Below are 24799 nucleotides of genomic sequence, written 5' to 3'. Positions count from 1 at the left end.
TTGGCCCAGGAGAAGCAAGGAATTCATTCCCTGAGTACCTACTGCGTGCATACTGTGCACAGCCATAAGCCTCATGCCACCTCCAAGCCTCAGCCTCTGCAGAAGTCAACGCAAGGCACAGAGATTCCAGGTCACCTCCTCTGGGCCACACAGCATCACAGAGCAGTTCTCCCAGCTGAGCGCAACCCACAGGAAAGAACACCCAGCCCCGAAGGCATGACTGCCACGTTTGACCTATCTGCAAACACCCCCATCCCTTGGGCAGCCAGAATGACACCCTAGCCCCACCAGCAACCCCTGGCCAGCAGCTTCCCTCTGTCTAAGCCTCAGTATTTTCAACTGGAAAGTGGAACTCACGGCTTTCTAGTGGACACCGACAGCAGATTAAGTTCTAGGCGGCCGTCTGTGAGAGCCTTTCTCAGGCTCTTTATTGTCTTTATCGTGTGGTCTTTCGCCCCCTGGTGGACAGTTCTGGAGATGTCACTGGAGTACAGATCCGGGCCCCTGGGTTCATTCCACCTAAACACTACCGGGCCCTAAATGCCAGCTTTTATCTGTGTACTCATTAAGAAATAATTAAGGTACAGGGCAAGGTTCAGGGGCTGAGGAAAGTAAAAGGGATCTCTTGTCCCTTCCCAAGGTGATAGCAGGGCCGCGGGGCTCTAGGTCCAGTTCCCACACGGAATCACGTAAAGCAAGCGGGGGTGTGGGCGGGGCAGGGCTTCCCAGGAATGACACTTGGGGTTCCAAGTCCAGGGAGTGTTGCATCGGCCAGGGAAATCCAGCAGGGCCCCAACACAAAAGCTGCCTCCCCCGGGAAGCAGGACTCGGAGTCCCAAGTGACAACAGAGTCAGCTCTTACCAATTCTTTAATGCAAATCCCCAAGGGGCAGAGGGACGAGCTAGAGGCTCTGCGCAACGGACCTCAGGCAGAGGGAGGAGAAACGAGGCAGTGGGCAGAGGCAGGGAGCGCCACGAGTTAGACAGTGAGGGTGTGGGGCGTTCTCTGTGACCAGGACACCTCTCCAAATACAAGAAAAATCGCCAGACAGAACAAATTAGGAAGGTGTAGAAAAAGCCTGGGTGTTGTGTCTCAACCCTGGAGAGGGCCATTGGGTGGCTGCAGGTCCAGGTCGCTGCTTAAGGCTGTGAGAGGGGCTCCCTGGAGGGCTGCCTGGAGGAGGGAGCAGGCAGTCTTCAAAACTGTGTGTTGCCCTTCTCGGCTTTGGGCTCCTCACCCTCATCCAGCTCCAGCCCCAAGTTGCTGTTTCCTTCCATCTCGGCCTCCTCCTTCTTTTCCTCCGATGTTGATGTTTTGCCTTCTTTACTGTAGGGAGAGAAGGGCCCCCGCCACAATTAGAAGCAGGCACTCTCATTTAGTGGAGGGGGGAGGGCTGCAGGGGCGGATGGGCACAGGCAAGGAAGGATGGACGACAGACAGAGCAAGCAGGGGGTCCGGCCTGCGAGGAAGCAGTGGGGGGGGGGAGCAGGTCACATCCTGACAGCAGGAAGCTCAGGGTGCTGGGCTGGGCTGGGAGTCAGTCAAGCCAACAGCTGGGGCCACGCCTCCCCAGCAGGGGCAGCTGTGCTCAGCTGAGAGTCTTCCAGCCAGACTGGTTCCCCCCAGCTCCTGCATTCCTACTGGTCCCCAAGATGGGACATTGCCAGGAAGCGCACCCAGCCCTGATCATATCCTGCTTCCCCCGGACCACAGGAGACTGAGCCCAGGAGGCCAGTCGCCCACCTGTGCTCAGACTCCTACAATCCCGCACCACTGTCTCCTTCAACCGGTATTTGCTACGTGCCTGCTGTGCGCCAGACCTCGCCGGGTGCTGGATACACAGATGCCCAAAGCTCACTTGTCTCCTGTCAAGAGCCACTGTCCGGTGTCAAGAAACTGGTCAATGACTAAGATAATTCCAGCTGGTGGTTAAGTGCAAAGAAAGACGCAAGGCTGCGGGCTAGAGGGTCGGCAGGCTGGTGGCCAGGGTGGGCTCCTGTGAGGAGGAGCTGGCCACCGGATACTGGCCAGTAAAAGGCGACCGTGAGTGCAAAGGCCCTGGGGCAAGAATGAGCTGTCTGAGGTAGAGGAAAGGTCATCTTTGCATATTTATCCGCCCCCCACAGACACAGAGGAGGGGTTCACACGGATTACTGAACCCCGCGGCATCCCCGCGCCCACAGGTGGTACCTCAGGTTTATGTGCTCCTCATAGGTATGGCCCTCCATCCTGACCTCCTCGTTCTCAGCTCTGCGGAAGAGATGGGAACAGAGGAAGAGGGGGAATTAGGAAGCAAGCAGGGACAGCCTCACCCCCGTCCCCCTGCCTGGGGCTCACACGCCCAGAGAGCTGGGGGGGGCGGGCTGAGACGTCCATGCTGTGGGGTGGGGCCCGAGGAGGATCGGGAAGGGGGAACCTCTAGACACCTCCTGACAGGGTCAGGAAGAGGGAGAGGAAGGGAGAAGGGTGGAAGAGGGGGCAGGTGGCTTGGGTGGCAGAGGGGGTCCCACCTCACTTTTGAGCACCAGACGTGCTTGGCAATCATAAGCACGAAGACGATGAACAGGAAGCCGACCACTGCGGCCAGACCCACCAGCCACTGCTCCGGGCGCCTCTCTGTCAGGAGGAGGGAAGGGGGGTGCTTCAACCGGGAGGAATGGCGGCTCCCCCAAAGGGGAGAGGCAGGAGAGCTGGGGAGTCTTGGGAGAGGCTGGGCTTAGGGCGGGCGGAGGGGGCTGAGGGGCAGAGAGGGGTGCGCCCAGGGGTGAGAAGGGGGAGTGCAAGCTGGGGGCGGGCTGGGGGAGGGCCCAGACCCAGACCCCAGACCCAGACGCAGACCCCAGCCTCTTCTGCCTGACCCCCACCGCCTGGGCACCACAGGCCTCCGTTTCCCATCAAGGAAAATGGAGGCGGCCAACCTGTGGCCAAACACACCCATGACCCCCGGCTCCCCGGCCCCCCTCCCCTCCCCCGCCCCCCACGAGCGGGCGCCTACGCTGCTGGGCCTCGGCCGGGGACAGGAGCAGGACACTGAGCACGAGAAGGGCCTCCCGGGTCTCCATGGTGCACGAGGAGCCTCCGCCTACAGCCAGCCGGCGATGCCCTGTGGCGGAGGTGCCGGCCCTGATAAGGTGGGGGGCGGGGCGGGCCGGCCCACCCAGGAGGAGGGGTCTCCCCTCCCACCACCTGGCTGGTGTCTCCCCACCTCCCCCAGAGCCCAGACTCTGAACCCGGAGTAACAATTAACTCGAGGGGCCCCGCCCTGCGCCCGCTGAGGACCTCTAACCAGGCCGAGGTGGCCCTGACCTTCCTTCCCGGCACCCGGCTCAGGGCTTTCACCCCTCAGATGTCGCCTCCTCTGAACACCCCATGAAATGCTTCTGGCTTTTTAGGGCCGCCGGGGGCCTGGGAAACCAAGGGGGTACAAACATAGCCTGAGCTGGGATTTGAATGTGATCCCTCACCCTCCATCTGGGGGCTCCTCCCGCCCCTCTGTGGGGGACCCACAGCAACATGGCCCGAGCATGGGAACAAGAAGAGGTGGGCACTGAGCACCCCCCAGCCCCAGGGAAGGGAAAAAAGGGGCGACCCGGCCAGACTGACTCAGCCTCCAGGCTGTCAACCTTGTCCTGGGTCGATTAGATAAGTGGGCCCAGCCCGGGGCGAAGGGGGACCCCACCCCAGCTTCCATGGCCCAGGCACGTGGCAGGCAGGCGTCAGGGGAGGGGAGGAGGAGGCGCTGGCCCCCCAGGGCCTGTGGCAGGGCTGCAGCTCTCGGCTGGGAACATGGGTGTCCGCAGCTGTGAGTTTATGGGGCACCGGCTGTGTGCCCAGGGGCCCCCCTTACTGAAGCCATTATGCAAATGTGCCAGTCAGCAGAGGAAGACAGAACTCAGGCGCTCCAGTCCCGGGACAGGCCAGGGCCCTTGTATCTTCCTGTTTAAAGTACCCAGAGTGGTTTCTGTTGCTTGCACTGAACTTTGATTCAACCACAACACAATCCTGTATCTTTTGATAATAATTTTTAAAATGCAAATGCAGTTATCCCTCCTATGTTAATTTTCCAATCATTTACTCTCTAAGCACTTCAGGCAGGGTGACAATTGCTGATACTGCATCGTGCAGAGCTAGGGGTCAACTGACTGGGGTCAGCCGGCTGACCCCAGTGAGCACCTACTGTGCGCTCTGCCCTGTGCCAAGCTCAGCGCGGAGGAGACGACCGCCTCCCGGGAGCCCAGACCCCAGAGACAGACACATGCACCCAAAACTCGGGTGGGAGGTGGCAAGCGGGGGATGGACGAGTTGGGGGGACGCCAGCAGAGCAAGGAACCCCCCCACCGATCTCCTGCTGTCTGAGGGGGCTTGCTGGGTGGCCCTTGCCAGGAAAAGCTCTCTGCTGCAGCCATTTCCGGCCGTGCACGTCTGTTCCCCCATCTGTTGGGGGGGGTGAGGGGTCCCACCTGGGAGGGCTGAGCGAGACAGTACAAGGCAAGGGCGTAGTCAGCAAGACGCAGCACCGGCAAGCACTGGGCTGCCATTATTATTGTTTACATCTTCTTAGTGTTTGGGGCCTCCCTGGTGGCGGAGGGGTTAAAGTGTAGCACTGTGAAGCTGTCACAGCGCTGTAGCATGAGTTCCCGCCAGGGAGTGACCCCTGGGGCACAGCAGGCCTCTCCTGTCTCCCCCACCCCACCTGCTCCCCTCAGCAGTGGATTTCTGTCCATCCGCCTGTTCTGCTCCCCAGTCTGTCTCTGGTGAATCCTCTCACGCCCCCCCCCCACACTTCTGGCCTGTACCCCAGCTCTGTATGCATAAGTAAATAAATCTTTTTTAAAAAAGTACTCTTCTTAGTGTTTGCAGAGCTTTTTATACCACTGGCCTCTGTGGCTATCACCTGCGACCCTGATGGTGTCCACGCGGGGGCGCTTGGGCACATGAGCACGGAGCATGGGCACCTGATTGCACACCTGTGCCTGGAGGGCAGCATCCTAACAGGCTACCGGAGGACGCGAGACTGCAGGGGGGTAAGACCCGGGGAGGTGACCCCAGAGGGAGCCCAGGGAGAGTGTAAAGGCTTGCGGCCCCTGCCCGCCCTCTGTGCCTGGCTGCCCACTACCATGTCTTTGATTCCCAGACTGTCCACAGCCTGGCAGAAGCGCCACCGCCGTGAGCCTCTGGGAGTTGGAAGTGGGAGCTGGAAATAGCCGGTATCCAGCTCCTGAGGCCTGTCAGCCAGTCAGTGGGGAAAGGGCCTCGGGGCACACAAGTCCTGTCTATACAGAGGCCAGCGGGGGCAGAATTGGGTCCCAGGCCCCAGGGAAGCTCTGCTCAGTCCAGCGCCCAGGAGCTTCGTCGAGTGGGGGGTTCTTTGAAAGCGATGGAGGGGCGGCCCGGAGGCCTCGTGGGGGGTTCTTCAGGGGCCCCCTCACAGGCCGTGCTGGAGTCCTCATCACCCTGCCAGGCCAGGGCCAGCTCAAAGTCCAGTTCTTCCAGGTCCTCCCCCTCCAGGCTGGGGCGCAGCTCCCGGGGGGCGTCCCCCTGGTCCAGCTTCGGGCCGAAAGCCCAGTCTGTGACGGGCAGCCAGTGAGGACTCTTCCCAGGTCCTGCCCGCCCGCCCACCCCCAACGCACTGACCCTGAACAGGACCTCAGCCTTCCAGGGACCCACCGCGTCTACCCACTCCAGGGCCAACAGAGGCCCTCAGCCCCCACCCTCGGCGGCCCAGCGTTAGCCCAAGCCAGGCTTGTGGTGGGCTGAGCAGCTCACCAGCCAGGTCGTGGGCGAGGTCCTTGATGAGGTGCCCAACGATGGCGTAGGCCACAGCCACCACCAGGAGTGCAGCCAGCAGCAGGTACAGAGCGTACCTGGGCAGGCGGACTGAGTCCAGGGGTGGGGGCCGGTACTCTTCATACAGCGGGGCCGGGCGCCAGCCTTCTGGCCCCTCCTCGGCGACCAGCACCGGCATGGCTGCCAGCTGGAACACAGAAGGCCCGGGAGTGACCCACATGGCGGAAGTATTAAGGGGTTTTGGGTAAGCGGATTGGGCCGCCCCCTGAGGCCACCATCTGCTTGGGTTAATCACAGTGCAAGTCACTTCCGCCCCTGGCCTCTCCCTTACCCAGCTACTGCCACACTGGCTGGGGCCCTGCCCGATGATCCCTACCGCAGGGCCTTGGCACGTGCTACCCCTCCCCAAATGTCCTGTTCCAGCTTTTCACACAGCTGATGCAGTCACCTCATTTTTTAAATTTAATATAATAGTTTATTTTTCCATCATTTTGTGCTTTTTCCCATCTCAGTTGTCATCCCCGTGGGCTTCCCATCACCAAGTCACCCCGTGTGCCATCGCCATCGTCCCGTGCACCCCTCCCATTTTGGATCCCATCCCCACTCCACCCCGTAAAATGTCTGGTATCTTGCTGTTCATTGTTATTATTTTCCCCCTCTGGTTCTTTATGCTTCTGAATGAGTGAAACCATTGGTATTTTTCTTTTTCTTTCTGGCTTATCTCACTCATCATGATCCCTCCCAGCTCCACCCATGTTGCTGCAAAAGGCCTGAGTTTATCTTTCTTGACCACTGAGTAATATTCCAGTGACATTCCCCTAATTTCATGGAGCTGGTACCATGGCTTGTATCTCTGCAGATACAAGTACACAGCTGTGACCAGGACTGACCAAAACCCATCTTCACAGAGTTGACATTTTTCCTTCTATATATTTTATTTTTATTTTTTTCTTAAATATTTTAAATTCTGGCATCTCTCCTGCCTGTCTGTGACGATGCCGGTGTTTCCTTTCACAAACTTTTATCCTTTGCAAAACAGAAGCAGCAGCACCTCCTTCCCATCTGTGACTATGCAGGTGCCTCTCGTTCCTCAGGAATTTCTTTTTTAAATGTAAAAGAAAATTATTTTTCACTGTTCTTGCAGAGCCCCGGAGAAACCCCACCACGGACGCCCCCTAGTGGCTGCTGTAGGGAGGACAGCCGGAGGCGATGAAAGTGGGGGCCCCTGGGCCTAGGGGGCCACGTGGGAGACAAAAGGGTGGACGGTGACCCCCCTCGCTGACATTTCAATGGCTGCCCGCCTATGTAGGAAGGGGTCCCGACAGGCTACACGCAGCCTGGGTGTGTGGCGGCCCGGAACATCTAGGTTAGTTACTACAGTCCGTGGCCTGCGCAGGACAAAAATCACCTAATGATGCATTTCCAGAACATGTGTTTGCTAAATGACACATGGCAGTATTGGGCTCAGATGTGAAAAGTGTGGTGTTGGCGGGGTGTTAGGACTGCGTGGAGGCGCCAAGGCCTCATTGAAAAGATGGCATTTGGGCAAGGGCCCAAGGGAGCAAGTGAACCAGCCAGCAGTGGGAGTATCTGGGGGAAGTATGCTCTAGGCCCCGTGGCCCGGCAGGGAGCACCCAGGAGGGGCCTGTGGGCCATGTGCTTGTCATTCTGGCTTCTGGCACCCAACTCCCAAGACCTGTGCAGTTCCCGAGACCCGTGCAGTTCCCGGAGGGGTGGAAGAGGGCACCTTTTGCGGGTCCCTGGATCCTTTCACATCAGCCTGGGCTTATTGAATGAGGAGGGGTTTGTGGGCTCCATGGAACCTTCAGCATGACCAGAGGAAGAACCATGGGGGCCTGGGGACTGAGGCCACTGGGGACCTAGGGTTTAACCAGTGCCTGTGATGGCGCCTTTGAACCCTAAGTGGGACTGAAGAGCCGCCAAGTTGGCACGCACACGCCAAAAGCTGGTGCACCCCAGTCCAAAGGGCCAGAGGCTCCTTCTCTTGGGACCCTCCAGCTGCTCCCCGCGGCCGCTTTCTCTGGCCCTCCATTTGTTCAAATTGCTAATAAATCGGCAACAGCAAAGCGGTCTCCTGAGCTATCCGGGAGGTTGTCCAATGGGGGTGGGGCGGGGCGCCACGACCCAGGGCTTTCAGCGGTGCTGACATGGGGGGGCCGGACCCTGAGTCTCCAGGAGGTGTGGACTGAGCAGCCAGAACTGAACCGCTGAACCGCAGGACAGAGCCTGGCGTCTGCAGAGGAACACACACTGCTCCGTGCAGCAAACCCACATCTGCGGCGTCGTGTGAGCAGAGATCCGCCTGGTAGAAACAGCCAGACGGCACCAAGGGCCCCCACCTCCCGGTAGCCCTCAAGGCGTCCCTTCACCTCGGGTTAGGGTCCCTGCATGACCGACAGCAAGCAGCAGGCACGTGGCCATCAGGCATGAGGCCCCCCACCTCTACCCACACTGGGGGTCACCGCAGAGGCCCCCAGCCCGTCAGGCCATGAACTCTGCCTCTCGAGGGGACCCAGCTCAGGACCTACCGGCTGAGCTGTTCCCAGATGTCTGGTCCTGAGAGCCGTCTCTAAGGACTGGTGACTGGATTTAGGGTTCACGCTAAGTCCGGACCCCTCCAGAGGCCCTTTAATCGCACCTGCAGGCTACTCCAGGGGCCACAGTCACGGGCACCAGGATGTATCTCTTGGGGTGATACAACTCACATGCCACACGTACCCACCTGCTGGACCCGCAGTAATGTGTGACCAGTGCTGGGAACTTCTCCAGGGCCGGGCTAGGACCGCACTCAGCTGCACGGGTGCAGGACGCGGGGCAGGAGGCAGGGGGACGTGCGTATGTCTAACCGCTCCTTCCCCGACACGGGAAGGCCGCAGCGGAGGGGGAGGATGTGACTGGCCCCAGTGGGAGACGGGCCACGGCCGGCACACAGCCAGCACGTGGCATGAGGATGGTTTAGTGCAAGCTGCCGGGCCCTTCCTCAAGCTCGCGCACCTTGGCACGGAGCCCTCCTTGCATGTTAGGAAGGCGACGCTGTGCGGATCGATCAGATGCTGCACTAACAAACACGCCCAAATCTCAGTAGCTCCCAATGTCGGTCCACTGGTGGCTCTGGAGACACTCTCGGCACGGGTCGGCCGGACATCCCCCTCTGCACTGCCACGGGAGCAGCTGGCATGTGGGAAACTGTCAGCCACCTCAAGGGAGAGGGCCCTGCGTCAGCGTGGCCTCTGCTCTCACGTGAGGACCGTTCCTCGGAGAGGCTGGGCCCGGCCGCTTTCAGACACAGCCACGTGCCTCGCCCAGCTCTGACCCCTGGTGCGGAGGGCCCAGGTGACGACCGCTGCCTGACAGCAAGACAGGACACGCAGTTCCTGGCAGTTGCCGTGCCCACCTTGTGCTCTGCGGCCTCTGGAGCGCAGGTACGTGGCTCGGACTTGTGGGGCTACTGTTATTGCCACTTAAATGGCCGCTGAGGCTGTACACAGGAAGCTGGAAGAGGGGCGGGTGGGACGGGGCCCACAGCCCAGGTTCCTAACCACTAAACCCCTTCCCTGTGCGGCCAAAAGGGGCCGGGCGAGAGGTCTGGGGAGAGCCTGGATGAAGGGCCGCTGCCCTAGCCCCTTTGGGTGGGGCTGGCTGGGCTGCTTTTACCCTGGGAAACTGCTGAAAGAAAGCACAGTTTATCTTCTGTGGTGAAGATGCCAGAGCTGAGGTCACCCAAGGGCCCGGCCCACATGCTGAGATGTTCTCGGAGCAGCGCACCCCTCCCTGGCCCTGGCCCAACATACTGAGTCACTGCTTGGCAAAAATAATTTAATATTCTACTTGGGGAGTGCCCGGAGGCCTCGCCACACCCCGAGCCCCTCGCCAGCCCCAGCGACGCCCCTGGCACGCCAGCCCACGCAGGCCCGATGGGTTGAGGGATCCCCACCGCGCCTTTCCTGTGGCCGGGCGCTGCCGGGACTCTGGGCCCTGACACCCGCAACCTCAGTTCGGCGAGCTCGGCTACGCGCCAGAGCCCCGAGAGGCCAGGGCCCCGGGCGGCGGGGGTGGCCGCGCCCGCTCCAGCCCGTCGGCGTACTGGAAGTCCGGCCCGTTTTCGTGCTCGTACATGTCCAAGGCCACCACGCAGCTCTCTCGCACCACGCGTTCGGGGTCGGCCACGTGGGCCCGCAGCGCGGCCAGGCAGGCCGGCCGGGCGATGGCTCCCAGGGCCTCCGCGCACTCGTGCCGCACCATGGGGTTCTCTGCTGGCTGGGCCAGGGCCGCTGTCAGCTGGGGCACGGCCGCTTCGTGCTGCAGTTGGCCCAGGACGTAGCCGATCTCGTGGCGGAAGAGGGCGCTGCCACAGCGGAGGCCTGTGGACAGAGGGGGGTGGCTCAAAGCCTGGGCAGGGCCGGGGGGGCTGCCTGTCCGGTGACACCCGCGCTGGGCCCCAGGGGGCCAGCTCTGAGCCACTGGGGCAGGAGAAGCCCGAGGGCACGGCAGGTAACGAAGCCCCCGGAGCATGGCACCGGGAACCGCCTGACGGGACGTGGTCCCCTGCAGGACTGGCGCCCTCCTCTCCCCTCCCCCAGGGCTGCGCTATTCTCTAGATGCCAGAGTCCACTGCTACCCACAGCCACTCACACTTCGGGGTGGCTGTGGATTTGTGTCACAGACCACCAGAGGCCCCAGTTCCAGGCCAGCCGCCTACCTGTGCCGTCCCTGCCCTCAGGCACCACAAACCTGCCACCCAGCCCACCTGGCCTCTCCTGCAACTCCCACTGCCAGCCTGGCGCCCCAGGGACAGCCAGGCATCTCCCTGCAGGACAGGACGCTCAGGGAGGGCAGGGCGAGAGGCCCTAGTCCTCAGCTGGCACACACCAGGCTCCGGGGCACCCTGCCTCTCCTCTGTAGGCAGGACAGTTTGAGACACCTGCATAGGGCACCCAGGAGCTGGAAGGGGTGAAGGGCCCCGGAGCCAAGTCTCGGGATCCACCTCCCACCTCTGCCACTCACTGACCGCTGTGACCTCCGGCAAGTCCCTCTACTCTCTGGGCTTGCGTCTCCCAGAGACCTGGGAATCGCGACCGCCCTCCACCTGTGATCCAAGCCCCGGGGGGAATGCTGGGCCTGGACCAGGGTGCACGTCCCTGCGATGCTGCTGCCTGAGTGTCCCCAAGGGGCCTGACCGCGACTTCAGGTCCCCAGGCCCCTTCTCACCCTCTGCCAGCGCCAGAGCGGCCTCCTCGCCCCCGGCGTCACGCAGGGCAAACATGGCCCGGTACCGCTCGAAGAGCGGCCGGGTCTCGTCCAGCAGCACCTCTCGCAGCTGCCGCACGTCTCGCTCCTCCGCCGGCGGGGCGGGGTCCACTGAGAGGTAGGGCCCGGCGGGCGCGGGCTTCCCGCCCCGCTGCTGCAGCCACTCCAGGCGCCGGACAGCCAGCTGGCACGTCTCGGCCACCTGCAGGCAGAGGGGTGCAAAGGGACAAGCCTGATCTCTATGAACTCAGTCGCTGCCATGTCCGGGCAAGAGCGTCACCGGAGGCAACTCAGCCCCTCGGCACTGGGACGCAACGGCGGAGACGGCCCCGCCCACCAGGCCCCGCCCACCCCGGGGCGCCACGGCGGAGACGGCCCCGCCCATCCTGCCCCGCCCAGCCCGGGACTCCGGCTGGCCAGCCAGGCAGGCGAGCGCAGTCACAGCACCGACCAGCCGGTCCAGACTGGCTGACATTTTACTACATAAACATCAAGCCCAGCGCTATTTAGGAGGGCAAAGTGCCATGATGCTGGCACGTTCTCGCTGCTGTGCGGCCACCCACGGTCCTCCAGAACATTCTCACACAGCCCCCCCCCAAGCCCCGCCAGGACACCAGCCCCTGGGCGTCTCCCCTCCCCACTCGTCTGCTTGCTTCTGCCTTCAAGACGCAACTGTCTCACTCCGCAACTGTCTCACTCCGTACTGGTCCTCCTGGGTCCGCTTGCTCAGCGCGTCATCAAAGCACACGCACACGCACACGCAGTATGTATCGGGATTTCTTTTTAAGACGGAAAGCCCCACTCCTCTTTCTCATCTATGCATTCAATAATTAACACCTGAATTGTTTCCACCTTTGGACTATTGTGAACTATTAAAAACTACTTGTCACGGAGAAAAGGAGGAAGAAAGGCCTCTAGAAGGGCCAGCTGTAGGGGACCCTGGTGGAGGGACCAGATCCGGGAGGCGCAGGGGAGGGAGTGACCCAGAGGCCACCCTGCCGCAAGTGCTCCTTCTCTCCGAACCCCAAACAGGGGTGCAGGGAGGGTGGGGCCCCTCATTACCTCGACGACAGGGTCAGTGGAGTACTGCTTCAGGACCTCCAGGACTTCCGGGTCCCCAATGGCCCCCAGGGCCTCCCCTGAGAAGGCCAAGTAGAATATATGTTAGTTGGAAAATGCCCTGCACAGTGGGGGGCACCAGTTATCTGGTCATCCTCTGTCCCCTCCCTACAGCTCTGCCCGGGCCATCAGAATGGCCCCAAAAACTGAACTTGACTGGAACTGGGCTGGGTACCCTCCTTGGCCCACACCCCCAAGTTCTCAGGCTTGACAGGGAGGCCCCAGACAAGCAAGTCATCATAACTTGGGGACACAGAGGACAAGAGCTCCAAGATGACTGTCAGTCAGGGCAAGCCCCAGAAGCTGCAATGTGGGGGACGAGGGTTGACAGGATGCCTCGGAGTAAGGGTGTGTCACGTGCCGAGCCCAAGTCTGATGGCAAGGTGTGCCAGGAACTGCCAGCAGGCGGTGGGGGGCAGCCAGCGCAACGGGGGCCAGCGGGCCTCAGGCTGGGTGAGCCTGTGGGCACAGAGGGGCGCACCATTTCCCCACGGGGCGCACCATTTCCCCACGGGCACAGACAGAGGCTGAGCGGGGTGGGGAGGCCTGCGGCCAGCAGAGACGCAGCCCCCGGAACGCGGCCTCGCTGTGCAGACTGGCAAGAAGCGCTGCTGTCCAGAACCGGCTCCCTCACACGCCCGAATCTGAGGGTGCCCACAGACGCCACACTCCCGCCCCCACCCATGCCCTGACCTCCTGCCTCACGCCCTCCCCCGCGCTCACTCTGCTCCAGCCACAGGCCTCCTTGTCCCTCACGGGCACCCGCCCCTGCACGCGACACCTTTCCCAGGGCCTACCCAGGTCTCTCCCCACCGCCTGTAACAGCAGCACCTCGCTAAGTGCCACACCTCCAGTTTCTCCAGTCCCCCCAGTCTGTGCCTGCTTTATCTTCTCCTCAGCAGTTACTGAAGTGCCTCCACCATCATACGACTGGGTAATCCACAAAATCACTCAAAACAGCAGAGTTGCCGGGAGGAGCGCGGCCAGGGCCAAACAAACCCGACTCCCTCATTCTGGGACCTCCCTGTGGCGCAGGGGTTAGGACTCAGCACTGTGAAGGTGGCCACAGCCGCTGCAGCACAGGCTCGAGCCCCAGCCCCAGAGGTGACCACAGGGCGCAGCAGACCTCTCCTGGCCGCTCGCTGCTCCCCTCAGCAGTGGACTTCATCAGTCGGCCTGTTCTACTCCCCACTCTGACTCTGGTGAATCCTCTCACTGCCCCTGCACCTCTGGCCTGTACCCCAGTTCTGTATGCATAAATAAATCTCTAAAAAAAAACAAACTGGGATCTCGAGTTACTAGGGCGAGCCCAAGAAGGCCATGCAGTAGAGATGACAGTATTAAAAATGCCCCAATCAATCAAATGGAAACACAGCCCTCCCACCATCTGCAAACGAGCTCACCGGTTACAGAAATGGCCGCAGAGACAGACTAGCGAGGAAGTTCCTTGCTTGCCTGGTTTGCGGTCTGTGTCCCTGTCAGAACAGGGCGTTGCGCACAGCAGCCCTGCCGGGAGCTGGCCCCACAGGGAAACGGCTGAGAGATGGGGGTGACTTTCCTACTACACAGGCAGAAGCTGAACATCTCTCCACCTGCCTTTTACAGCGCTCGCCGCCCGGCCCTGGGAGATGTCCTGGGTGAGTGCGTGGGGGCCGGGAGGAGAGGCACAGGGGGCCCTGACGCATGGGGCCAGGCCAGGCACCCATGTCCCCGCTCACCTGCCTCGTGGCGCACCATGGGCTCCTGCTGGGTGTCACGCAGCACCTCCACCAGCACGGGGATAGCCTGCACGTCCTGCATCTGGCCCAGGCAGTAGGCCAGCTCGTGTTTGAGCAGGGCAGAGTCATCACAGAAGGCCCGGCTGATCCAAGCGATGGCGCTCGGGCCACCCAGCCCTCGCAAGGTGAAGAGAGCTCGGAAGCGGGCCTGCAGGGGCTGCTGGGGGTCCACCAGGGTCCGCCCGATCGCCTCCACCTCCTGCTCTGTCACCATGGTGCCCGCCTCCTCTGACGGCTGGTGTGCCGGTAGGCCGCCCGGCTACCTGGGACTTGAGAGCACAAGACCTGCGGCGGAAAGCCAGAGGCTAGTTAGAGGCGCGTTTCCCGTTCAGACCTGTTCATTCTAGGACCGAGGTAGCTTCCTCCCGAGGAGCAGCCTGGCTGGCTGTGTTCAAGCTGGGCCCTGCCCACGCCCTCACGATGTGGCCTTCTGTAAGTCCTTCCCTCCCTGGGCCTCTCGTCTCTACATCAGCGGTGATGACACATAGTCTGCTCTCCACACAGTAGGGAGGGGCTGTGGACCCCACGGTGTCCCCAGTGGCCCCACACCCTGGGAGCCATGCCCTGAGTGGCCTTCTCCAAAGCTGAACAGGGCTGATAAGTAGAGACAATAGGATACAGAGGAAACGACAGTGACTTCTGAGCACATGTCATAAGGGACACTGTGACCCCACCTGCTCTCTCTGGGGTCACTAGCCTTGGGGGAGGCAGTCACACTGTGAGGAGGCCCAATCGGTCGCAGGTAGGGCCTCACGTAAAGGAACCGACCGAGGCCTCCTGCCAACACCTCCGTGGGAGGAGTACATCGAGACGGCTCCCCTGGGCGCCAGGCCGGCTGATGCAACCCACCCAAGTCTGGAAGGGAGCATCACAAGAGATCAGAACCAGCACCAACCAGCTAAACCAGACCCAGACCGCTGGTCTGAAGAAGCGGTGTGAGAGCGCGTTTACTATTTATAGTTAAGTAGGGGGTGACCTGTTAGCCACCGGAGATGACTAAGAGGAAACCCACTCATATATAAATGCACCGTGCCACTCCTTTGCAAAATCCTACGGTGCCTGTTCCCTCCAAACTCCTGAGAGCCCCTAAGGTGCTGTACGACCTGTCCCTGTCACCCTGCTCACCACCCTCCCCTCCGGCTGCAGTCACACTGGTCTCTCCCCTGGTCCTTCACCACCCAGTCACAATCCTGTCCTACAGCCTTGGCTTGGGCTGTTCTCTCCCTCAGGAGCACTTTCCCCTAAATGGCCCCTCAGAGAAGCCTTCCCTGTTCATAGCTGGGAATGACTGATCCCTTGTCTGCTCTTTCATCAAAGCGCTCACCACTGCACACCCTGTCGGATGTCATCAGCAAGCTACTTATGGTCAACCATACCTCACCAGAATCTGAGAAGCTGGAGGAGCAGCGTTTCTTAGTTATTACATTCCGGACACACAGTAGGTGCCCAAGGGAAACAATAACCATGAAAGTAACAGCAGCCGACATGCAGGTAGCCTTCGCTCAGTGCCAAGTACCTCTGTCAATCCCTTCACACCGTGCCTCATCTAATCACACCACCCTATGAGACAGGCCTGAGTGTCTCAAAGGAGAGGAACAGAAGTACCGGGAGGGTGTAAACTTGCTTAGCACGGTAAAGTCATAAATCCAGGCAGTTGGCTCCCAAGTCAAGTTCTAACAACAAAGGCTGTGTGGGATGGATGAAAATAACAGGCTGCAGCTGAGGCTGGACGGAGGGCCCCTCCAGCCACCAGACCCACGAGGACCTGGCAGGCGCGCAATAAACACATCAAGCACACCAGCAGCCTCTAGTCCTCAGCAGGATCAGCAGGGCTGACCAAGTTTCACGAGGGACGTGCAGCTGTTTGAGGTGACCATCAAAGCAGGTGACACCTCTGAAGAGCAGAGGCCAGAAGTGAGGGGCAAAGCACGAGGGACTGTGGGGACCCAACTCCTTTCTACATGGATGAGCAATGACTCGTCTAGGGTCACACAGCAAGTCGGGGGCAGAGAGGACCCAGTACCCCTAACTCCCGAAGTGGGCAGGGGCTCCCTGGACACCTGGAAAAGCCTGTCAGAACCGCCTCACCCTCAGGGACCTTATGTTCCTAGGAAGGACGGGGATCTGGGGAGAGGTCTGGAATTCTAGCATGAGCCCTGAGTGGGAACAAACATCTCTGAGCGTAGGTTCTTCACGTGGAATAAAACTAACGGCTCACAAGCCGGGTTTCCTTTGCATTTCTGCTCAGATGACCTTCTCAGGGAGGCCTTCTGTAGCCACTCCACTTTAACAATGCAGACCCCCAACTCTGTGCTGCTTTATTCTTCTCCACTGCCTCACTGCACCTTCTGTTCTGTCTCCTACAAGAAAGTAATACACACCTAATACATGTCTAGAGACACACACATACAGTCGCTCATTGCTTAAACAGTCTGGGAGAGGATGGACTGAATTTACAACAGTGGCCCCGACAGGCTCCCGCCTAGGTGTGTAGGCTGTGCCACCTAGGTTTGTGTAATTGCCCATGATGTTCACGGGGTAATGAATCACCTAACAACGCACCTGTCAAAAGGCAGCCTCATCCTTAAACGACTCCTGACTGTGTGTGTGCAAGTGACACACACTATTCTGTTCACTACTGTGTTTCAGTGTCTAGCATAGTGCCTGTCACCTTAGCAAGAGACATTCATTAAGTACTGTTAAAAGGTGCCCTTCTGGCATCTGCACTAAGTACTTGATACACAGAATAAAATCCGTAACATGTCTAAAGTGAGCATATAAGAGCACATGGACCTCACAGAGTTACCTATGATGAAGTTATGCCCCAGCAGCCTAGTACCACTCTGGTAGCTCCTGCACACTTGATAAACACGCCTGCAAGGCGCACAGCACCCACCTCTGTGCTCAGGGAGATCGTACCTAGTCACCTGGAAGCCTACAACTCGCACCTACACGCCTTTTTTCATCGGGAAGGCAGGCAAGGGAATGGATGTTGGGTTATAGATAGATTTTGGGAATCCACTCACCCCAAATGAGTTAGGGATCGAAGAGGAGGTGGCCTGGATCCTCGAAATTTGACCCCCCTACTACAGACCTCCCTAAAGAAATCTGCAAGAAGGTCTGCCAACTAGACTTCCTCCAAAGAAGGAGTCGCTCCGACGCGGGATCTCTCAGGGATTCTCGCAGGATGCGCCGCCCGACGACGCCTCTCCAAGAGCTCGCTGAAACTCACAAAGTCGACGCCTCGGGACCTGCCGTGGGGGTCACAGAGCTCTGGTTACAACCTGGTTCTCCGAGACCGCGACACCTGGTAAGGGATCCCCCCCAACAGACACACCTGGCTCCCCGGCCTCGCCCCCCACCCGCCACCAGCGAAGGGATCCGCAAAAACAGGGTCCCCCGATGAAAGAGCAGAAAGGGGCCCCACGACCCCAGCCAACGCGTCCCAGAACAAAGACCCCAACGAGGCGGCCTCTGCGAGCCCACCCGACAGGCCGGGTCCCGCACAGTCCTGCTCCCCACACCACAGGACAGATAAGAGCGCCCGCTCCCACCTTCGCCGCGGGCCCCACAGCCCCCCAGGCCGACACGCTCGCCTTGCGCCACGAGAGCAGCCATCTTCCCGCCCACGTGACCGGCCTGGACGGCACCAAGGCAGCCCGGAGGGGGGATCGGTCAAAGACCCCGCGGGGGGCGGCCCGGAAAAGCCAGTCGATACAGTGCCGTAGCTCACACTCGCCTCCCAGGCTGGGTCTAATTAGGGACATCCCTCAGAGCAGGGAGGAGGACATTTCAACTTCTTCCCGGAAGTGATTTTCTCCGCCTCCCCCCCATGTGACCAAGGAAGTGGTTTGTGCCGACTCCTCCCAGCGGCGCCCTGCCTGACGCTGCCTCTCTGGGGCGGGGCCAGGGCCCAGGGGCGGGGCTAGAACTCAGGGGCGTGGCCAGGACCCAGGGGCGGGGCCAATGGGCGGGGCGAGGTGTTAAACTGGGAAGGGAGCTTAGTAAAAAGGCACAACAATCCAGTCGTTCGTTCCTTTAACGGGTAAAGGACGCGAAGGACCAGACACTCCGAATCCCTTGCCCAGACTACAAATCTCATAGTCTCATAGTCTGGTTGTCTGACGGAGATGACAAGAAGAAGAGAAGTAAACTATGGGGTATGATAGTTACACCTGTTACACCTGTTACACCGCGTGCGGTGTGCAGTGTTGGGGTGGCCAGCGTCTGAGCTGGTGACGTTTGAGAAAAGACTTCAAAGCGGAGGGACGAGACACGAGGATTTGGAGGAAGAGACACGCAGGCTTACGGAGGTCAAAAAAAACTGATAAAAATGAGAAGTCTCGGGAAGAAATCCGGGAAATGCATGCCCTGACTAGGGTGTTAATGACTCTGTCCTGCTGAGGAATAGAAAACAGGCTGTCAGGGGCAGGAGTGGAAGCAGAGACCCGAAGTACTCCAATTCTAGGTTAATTCTGAAGGTGGAGAAAACGGGATTTGTGGGTGCATTGGGTATGGAATTTGAGAGGAAGTCCTGTCAAGGATAGGTACAAGGTTGTGATGTGAGTTTCTGGGAGCACAGGTGTGCCGTGAACCATTACCCTCCCATCCTGTCTGTCCTTCATCCTGCTGATTCTACCTCAGAATTAGGCAGAATCCAGGCACTTTGCTTATCTTTACTGTCACCACGCTGCTGTCCACACAAGAAAAAGGAGGACGGTGAGTCCTTAAAAGGTTGAACATTGACCATTGAACCAACATATGACCTAACAATCTTGCACTTAAATAAATACCCAGAGGAAACAAAAGCAAGGGATCACGCAGATTACCACACACCCATATTCACATTTCTACCTCTTACAGTGGCTTTGGGTCCTGGTTACCTCTGTTGTTTTCCTGTGTTTGTGAATTTCAATCCCAATCCCTTACGTCACTGAGCATAGTGTCCTACAGGTTCATCCATGTTGTAGCATGTGTGAGAATTTCCTTCCTTTTTAAGACTGAAGATTTCTTTGGTGGAGGGACCAGTGTGTGTTTCACTGCATCCATGAATGGGCCCACCTTTTGGCTATTGTAAACCATGCTGCTGGGAACATAGGTGAATAAGTATCCATGTGATTACCTATTTTCAAGTATTGTGTATACACTTAAGAGTGGAATGTCTGGATGATAAGGTCATTCTAGGTCTATCATTTCCAGAAACCACCAAACTGTTTTCCACAGCAGCTGCATGATTGAACTCCCACCAGTACTACATAAGGATTAAAAGTCTCCACACTCTCACCAACACTTGTTATTTCCCACATTTATGATAGCCGTCACCCTAATAGATGTGGATTGTGCAACTTTTGTATCAAAATTTTTATCAGTGGAATGAATAAGGATATGGATAGATCCATAGTAGAACAAATATAGCAAAATGTTATACATTTCTAAGTTTTCATAAGACATTGGAAAAATAGGGGACAAGGGAAAAGAGGGTTTAAGATGTATTTATTTATACAAGGAACTGGGGTACAGGCCAGAGGTGCAGGGGCGGTGAGAGGATTCACCAGACACAGAGTGGGGAGCAGAACAGGCAGATCCACTGAAACACACTGCTGAGGGGAGCAGCAGGGAGACAGGAGGGGTCTTCCACGCCCTGTGGGTCCCTCCCTGGCTGGGGATCGAACTCTTGCTGGAGAGGCTGCAGCTAATGCTGCACTTTAACCCATTGCACCACCAGGGAGGGCCCACGAGGGCTACTACATCTCAGTAGTTAACATTCCAGTTAGACATTTGGAAAGGTTTTTAACTTTTAGAGTCTGTACAACCATTTTGAGGGATTTATTTGAAAGTCATTTTGAAAAGAAGCAGTCTGAAACGTTCGAAATGGCAAAAACAAAAGCTGGGGAAACCCTGAGGACAGTCTCCCCTCTGCCGGCCCCCATCGGTGTCTGTCCACTGCTGCCTGCCTGCAGGAGTGCATTCTTCTGGACTCTGCCCTTCTCGGCTAGCCTGTCCTCCCCAGAGTGGCCCCAAGGGGGCACCTGTGAGCACCCGGTCACATCTCAAGCCCCCGGCTGCCCACCACCCTCCCAGTGAGCAAGTCCTCCCTCAGGCCCAGGACCGCTCCTCAACCCTTCCTCTCCGCTCGCCCACTCTGTTCCGGCCAGGCCAGCACAGACCACCAGACACTGTCTTGCTCCAGGCCTTTTGTGCTTGCCCTCCACTCCTTCTGGAATTTTCTTTTTTTCATCTGGAACATTTTTTGTTCACATTCACTGTGAAATGTTTACTCCTTTGCTCAAATGTTTCTTCCCTAACAAATCCCACCCTCAGCATGTCAATTAAAATCAGAATTGCACCCCAGCCCACTTTTATCCAGTTCTCTGCTTTATTTTTCTCCGTATCAGTGATATTCTACTTACTTTGTTTATTCCTAACTCCCCACCTGGACAGAGCACCACAGGGCAGGGATTTTGTTTTGTTCTCCTCACTGTGACGGAGGTATGCTAGTTGTTTGTGTGTGTGTGTGTGTGTGTGTGTGTGTGTGTTTAAGAATTATTTATTTATATAAGGAACTGGGATACAGGCCAGAGGTGTGGTGGAGGCGGGGCGAGAGAGGACTCCTCAGAGTGGGGAGCAAAACAGGCGGATCAACAAAGTACACTGCCGGGGGGAGCAGCTGGGAGACAGGAGGGGTCTGCTGTGCCCTGTGGGTCACTCCCTGGCCGGGGACTGAACTCGAGCTACACTGGCTGCGAATAGCTTCATTGTGCTGTGCTTTAACCTGTTTTGCCATCAGGGAGGCACCTGACATGTTTCTTTTTTGTATAAAACCCTCTCCCAGCAAAAACATTCTGATTCACCAAAGCCTCAGATGATGGTTAGCATTTTTTAGCAATGTCTTTCAACTTAAGGTCTTATGATATATTTATTATACTCTATACTGTGAATATAATTTCTATATTTTTATGTAACCTATATTTTGCACTGGCAAAAAAAAAAAGAAGTGTAGCCCTCCCTCCCACCACCAATCCACCCATGTGCCATCACCAGAGCCCCTTGGGTACTCACCCCACCCCGGTTTTGATCTTGTTCCCCTCTCCTCCCCCATAGAATGGATCTGGTCTGTAGTTGTCAGTTGATGTTCTTTCTTACTTTACGTGTTTATATATATATATATATATTCCTGCTCCCTTCTTGCCTAACTGTGGAGACCTGGGGCCAAGCAAAATGTCCTTGAACTGAGCCCCTGCTGTTTGGCAGCTACTGTCCCAAAGACACAGTCTCTGGCTTCATGGAGCTGACATCCTAATTATTTTTATTATCATTATTATCGCTATTAGTCTTCCTATGAGTTCTAGAGCTGACCCAGCTCTCTGGCAGCATGGCTGACCTTGGCTAGCTTGCAAGGACATCACCTTAGCCAGGTTGTGTGACTCAGGCTGAGGTTTACAGAGGCTTCCCACAGGCCAGGCACTGTTGGCTATGGAAGGCTGCAGGCTAGAGCCAGGTGTCTGCCCCAAGGAGGATCTGCAGGAAGGAGATAGGTGCTGGGTGCAGGAAACAGATAGCGGAAGCCACACCCAAAAGCAAGGCTTGCTTAGGTCAGGGACCATGGAAGTTCAGCCCTGCAGAGCTGGGAGGAATTGATAGCAGGAAAGAGGTTTGCCTTAAATCGAGGCGTCCACGCCTTCAGACCTATGATTCTGTTTTGGTTGAGCAAGATCAGAAGTCAAGAAGCTTAAACTCATGGGGGCAGCAGGGTCCCTCTGAAGGACCCAAGGCGGGTCCTTCCTGCCTCTGCCAGTGTGAGCCGCGGCTGGCGGCCACTGCCGTACCGTTAGTATGCGATTGCTCCCATCTCTGGTCATCTTTCCTGGCCATTCTGTGTCCAGACCTCCCCTCCCTGTATAAGGACAGCCATCGCTGGGACTGGTGCCCATCCCACCCTACTCTGGCCCCATCTTAACTTGGTCACAGCTGCAAAGGCCCTATTTTCAAACAAGGTACATTCACCTGTACGAGTGGGCAGGACTTAACGTGTCTTTTAGGGGGCACCACTGAACCCACAATACCATAATATTTTCCATCTCAACTTGGGCATCCAGCTGGGTTCCTGCACCCCCTCTTCCCTCTTTGCACCCAGTACTGAGCTCAAGGACAATTTATTGAAAGTTGAATGGACTCTGTCACCCCTCAAACTTCTAGATTGTGAAAACTCAAATCTCTGCTTCAAAAATTATGAGTTATGTAGAAATTAAATGATGGCCACAGTGGAAGCTGAGACAGGGAAGCATTTGCCTGGCATTTGCTCAGCGGGAAGGGCAGGCATGAAATTGAAGAAAGTCCGTAAAAAGGGTAATGCTGTTTTAATGCAGTTTTTCATTTTAAAATTGACATTCATATTGAAGTCATTACAGATTTGTACAGACAATCAAGTTTTCCTTGATGGTAAATCGGGTGCAAAATGCTGCTATGTTCAGTTCACCTTTGAGTAACGTGGGAGTTAGGGCTGTTGACCCCCAAAATTCACATATCTTCATGTAATATTGACATCCCCACAACTTAACTACTAAAAGCCAGCTGTTGACAGGAAGCCCTACTGATAACATAAACAACTGATTAGTCAGTTTTGTCTGTGATATTATTATACACTTTGCTTACACTAAAGTAAGCTGGAGAGCCCTCTCTGGTGGTGTAAGGGCTTAAAGTGCAGCACTATGAAGCTATTAGCAGCCACTGAAGCGTGAGTTTGGTTCCCTACCAGGTGGGTGACCCACATGGCACAGCAGACCTCTCCTGTCCCACCCACTGCTCCCCTCAGTAAAATATATATATTTTTAAAGATTTATTTACTTGTGCATACAGAACTGGGGTACAGGCCAGAGGCTCAGGGGCGGTGAGAGGCTTCACCAGAGACAGAGTGGGGAACAGAACAGGCAGATCAATGAAGTACACTGCTGAGGGGAGCAGCGGGCGGGTCAGGAGAGGTCTGCCACGCCATGTGGTCACCTCCAGGGCAGGCAGGAATCGAACTCATGCAGAAGTGGGTTTAGATTCTCAGTGCTGTGCCACCAGGGAGGGCCTCAGGAATATATTTTAGTCGATCTTTCTGTTCTGTTCCCCACCCTGTCTCTGGTGAATCCTCTCACCCTTGCTTCTGGCCTGTACCCAGTTCTTGTATGTATAAATAAATAAAATCTTTAAAATAATAAAATAAGCTGGAGAAAAAAACATGCTGAGAAATCATAAGGCAGGGAAAATACACATACTGCATATTTACCCACACCATAAATACAGGTCATCTTTTTGCAGGAAAATCCATGTGAAGTAGACTCATGAGTTCTGGCCTTGCTGTTCAAGGGTTAGCTGCAGAGCAGGGCTGTGTGGGCGGCTGCACCATCCACGTCTGTGTGGTTTTAGTACATGGAGTCCCACAACTGCAATGAAGTCCCCAGGAAGAATTTCTCAGAATGTGTACCCATTAAGAGCCCCATCACTGGAAGGTCATGGCCAGGAATGATATCAACCTTTTTCGATGTTTCCAGTTGTACTCACAGTCCTGTGTAGGTTAAGTGCTTCCCAGTGTTATCCAGGGGCAAACTTGCATGTCCAACCACGGAAGTTACAATATAAACCAGTGCCCACATCACAGATGTGGCGGGCTGACAATGACATCCTCAATGAAGTCCAGGTCCTGATCCCAGAGGCTTCCACTGGCCGGGCATTGTTGGCTACGGAAGGCTGCAGACCAGTGCCAGGTGCAGCCTGTGGCCAGCATTTAATTTCTATTTAATTCATAATACGAGGCTTGAAAGGAACTTTGCGGAGGGATGGAATTATGAATCTTCAGAAGGGAGGTAATCCTGGGCTATCCCAGGGAAGGCGCAATGTCATCACAGGGTCCTTGTACGAGGACAGGGTAGAGTTAGAGAAGCAGACTTGATGATGGAAACTGCCTTATTGAGGCCAGCATGCCTGCTTGGGAGAAAAAGGGGCCAGAGCCAAGGCATGCAGAAGACTCTGGAAGCTGGAAAAAGCAGGAAACAGATTGTTCCCTGAAATGTCCAGAAGAAACTAGTCCTCCCTGTATCTAGGTTTAGCCTCCTGATACCTATTTTGAAATTCTGGCCTCCAGCATAGTAAAAGAATACAGTTATGTTGCTGTTAGGCGCTATGTGGTTAATTTGTTACAGCAGAATGGGAAGCTGGTATTCAAAGAGCTCCCTAGTTGCCCTTTTCTAACCCTGCCCACAGCCTTCCCTCAAGAATACATTGTTTGATCAAATTGTATTGATTTAACACTTGGAGTACATACAGCTTCACCAGTGGACAGTGCAAGGGAAGACGGAGTTCCGGCCACCGGTCACCACCCCACCAGAAGGCCAACAGAGACAGGAATTGAATCTTTAAGGTGCACTTTAAGCAGGCAGTGGCAATCTAGAAGACCCTAAAAACCACCTTAATATTTCATGTTCAGGGCCCTCCCTGGTGGCGCAATGGCTTAAAGCGCAGCACTGTGAAGCCCCTTCAGTGAGAGCTTACCCACAGGGCGCACCAGACCTCTCCTGTCTCCCCGCTGCTCCCTTCAGCAGTATAGTCCAGTCAATGCGCCTGTTTTGCTCCCCACTGACTCTGGTGAATCCTCTCCCCCATCCCCACCTCACCTCTGGCTTATACTCCAGCTCTTGTATGCATAAGTAAATAAATCTTTTTTTAAGAGTGCAAAATTCGGCCCTCCCTGGTGGCGCAGCGGGTTAAAGCACAGCAGTGAGAATCTAAAGCTGCTTCCGCATGAGTTGGATTCCCGCCTGCCCTGGAGGTGACCACATGGCGTGGCAGACCTCTCCTGACCCGC

The 24799-nt window shown here is 57.0% G+C and overlaps 2 protein-coding genes across 2 annotated transcripts; both read right to left on the bottom strand.

The window, feature by feature from the left end:
- Positions 1-901: 901 nt before the first annotated feature.
- On the bottom strand, positions 902-6008 carry SMIM24 (small integral membrane protein 24). Its single transcript, XM_012729419.1, has 6 exons — positions 5768-6008; positions 5431-5568; positions 2997-3104; positions 2512-2617; positions 2192-2251; positions 902-1327 (listed from the first exon to the last, which is right to left on the bottom strand). Exons 1-6 carry the CDS (start codon positions 6006-6008, stop codon positions 1198-1200), a joined length of 783 nt encoding a protein of 260 aa, XP_012584873.1. The 3' UTR covers positions 902-1197.
- Positions 6009-9610: 3602 nt separating this feature from the next.
- Positions 9611-17593, bottom strand: DOHH (deoxyhypusine hydroxylase/monooxygenase). Its single transcript, XM_004688901.2, has 6 exons — positions 17508-17593; positions 16980-17204; positions 13894-14238; positions 12119-12195; positions 11018-11258; positions 9611-10170 (listed from the first exon to the last, which is right to left on the bottom strand). Exons 3-6 carry the CDS (start codon positions 14165-14167, stop codon positions 9818-9820), a joined length of 945 nt encoding a protein of 314 aa, XP_004688958.1. The 5' UTR covers positions 14168-14238; positions 16980-17204; positions 17508-17593; the 3' UTR covers positions 9611-9817.
- Positions 17594-24799: the final 7206 nt, after the last annotated feature.

The sequence above is a fragment of the Condylura cristata genome, unplaced genomic scaffold (genome assembly GCF_000260355.1).
Source record: "Condylura cristata isolate star-nosed mole 26May11 unplaced genomic scaffold, ConCri1.0 scaffold00025, whole genome shotgun sequence".
NCBI lineage: Eukaryota > Metazoa > Chordata > Mammalia > Eulipotyphla > Talpidae > Condylura > Condylura cristata.
This window is presented reverse-complemented; position numbering and strand designations above follow the sequence as displayed.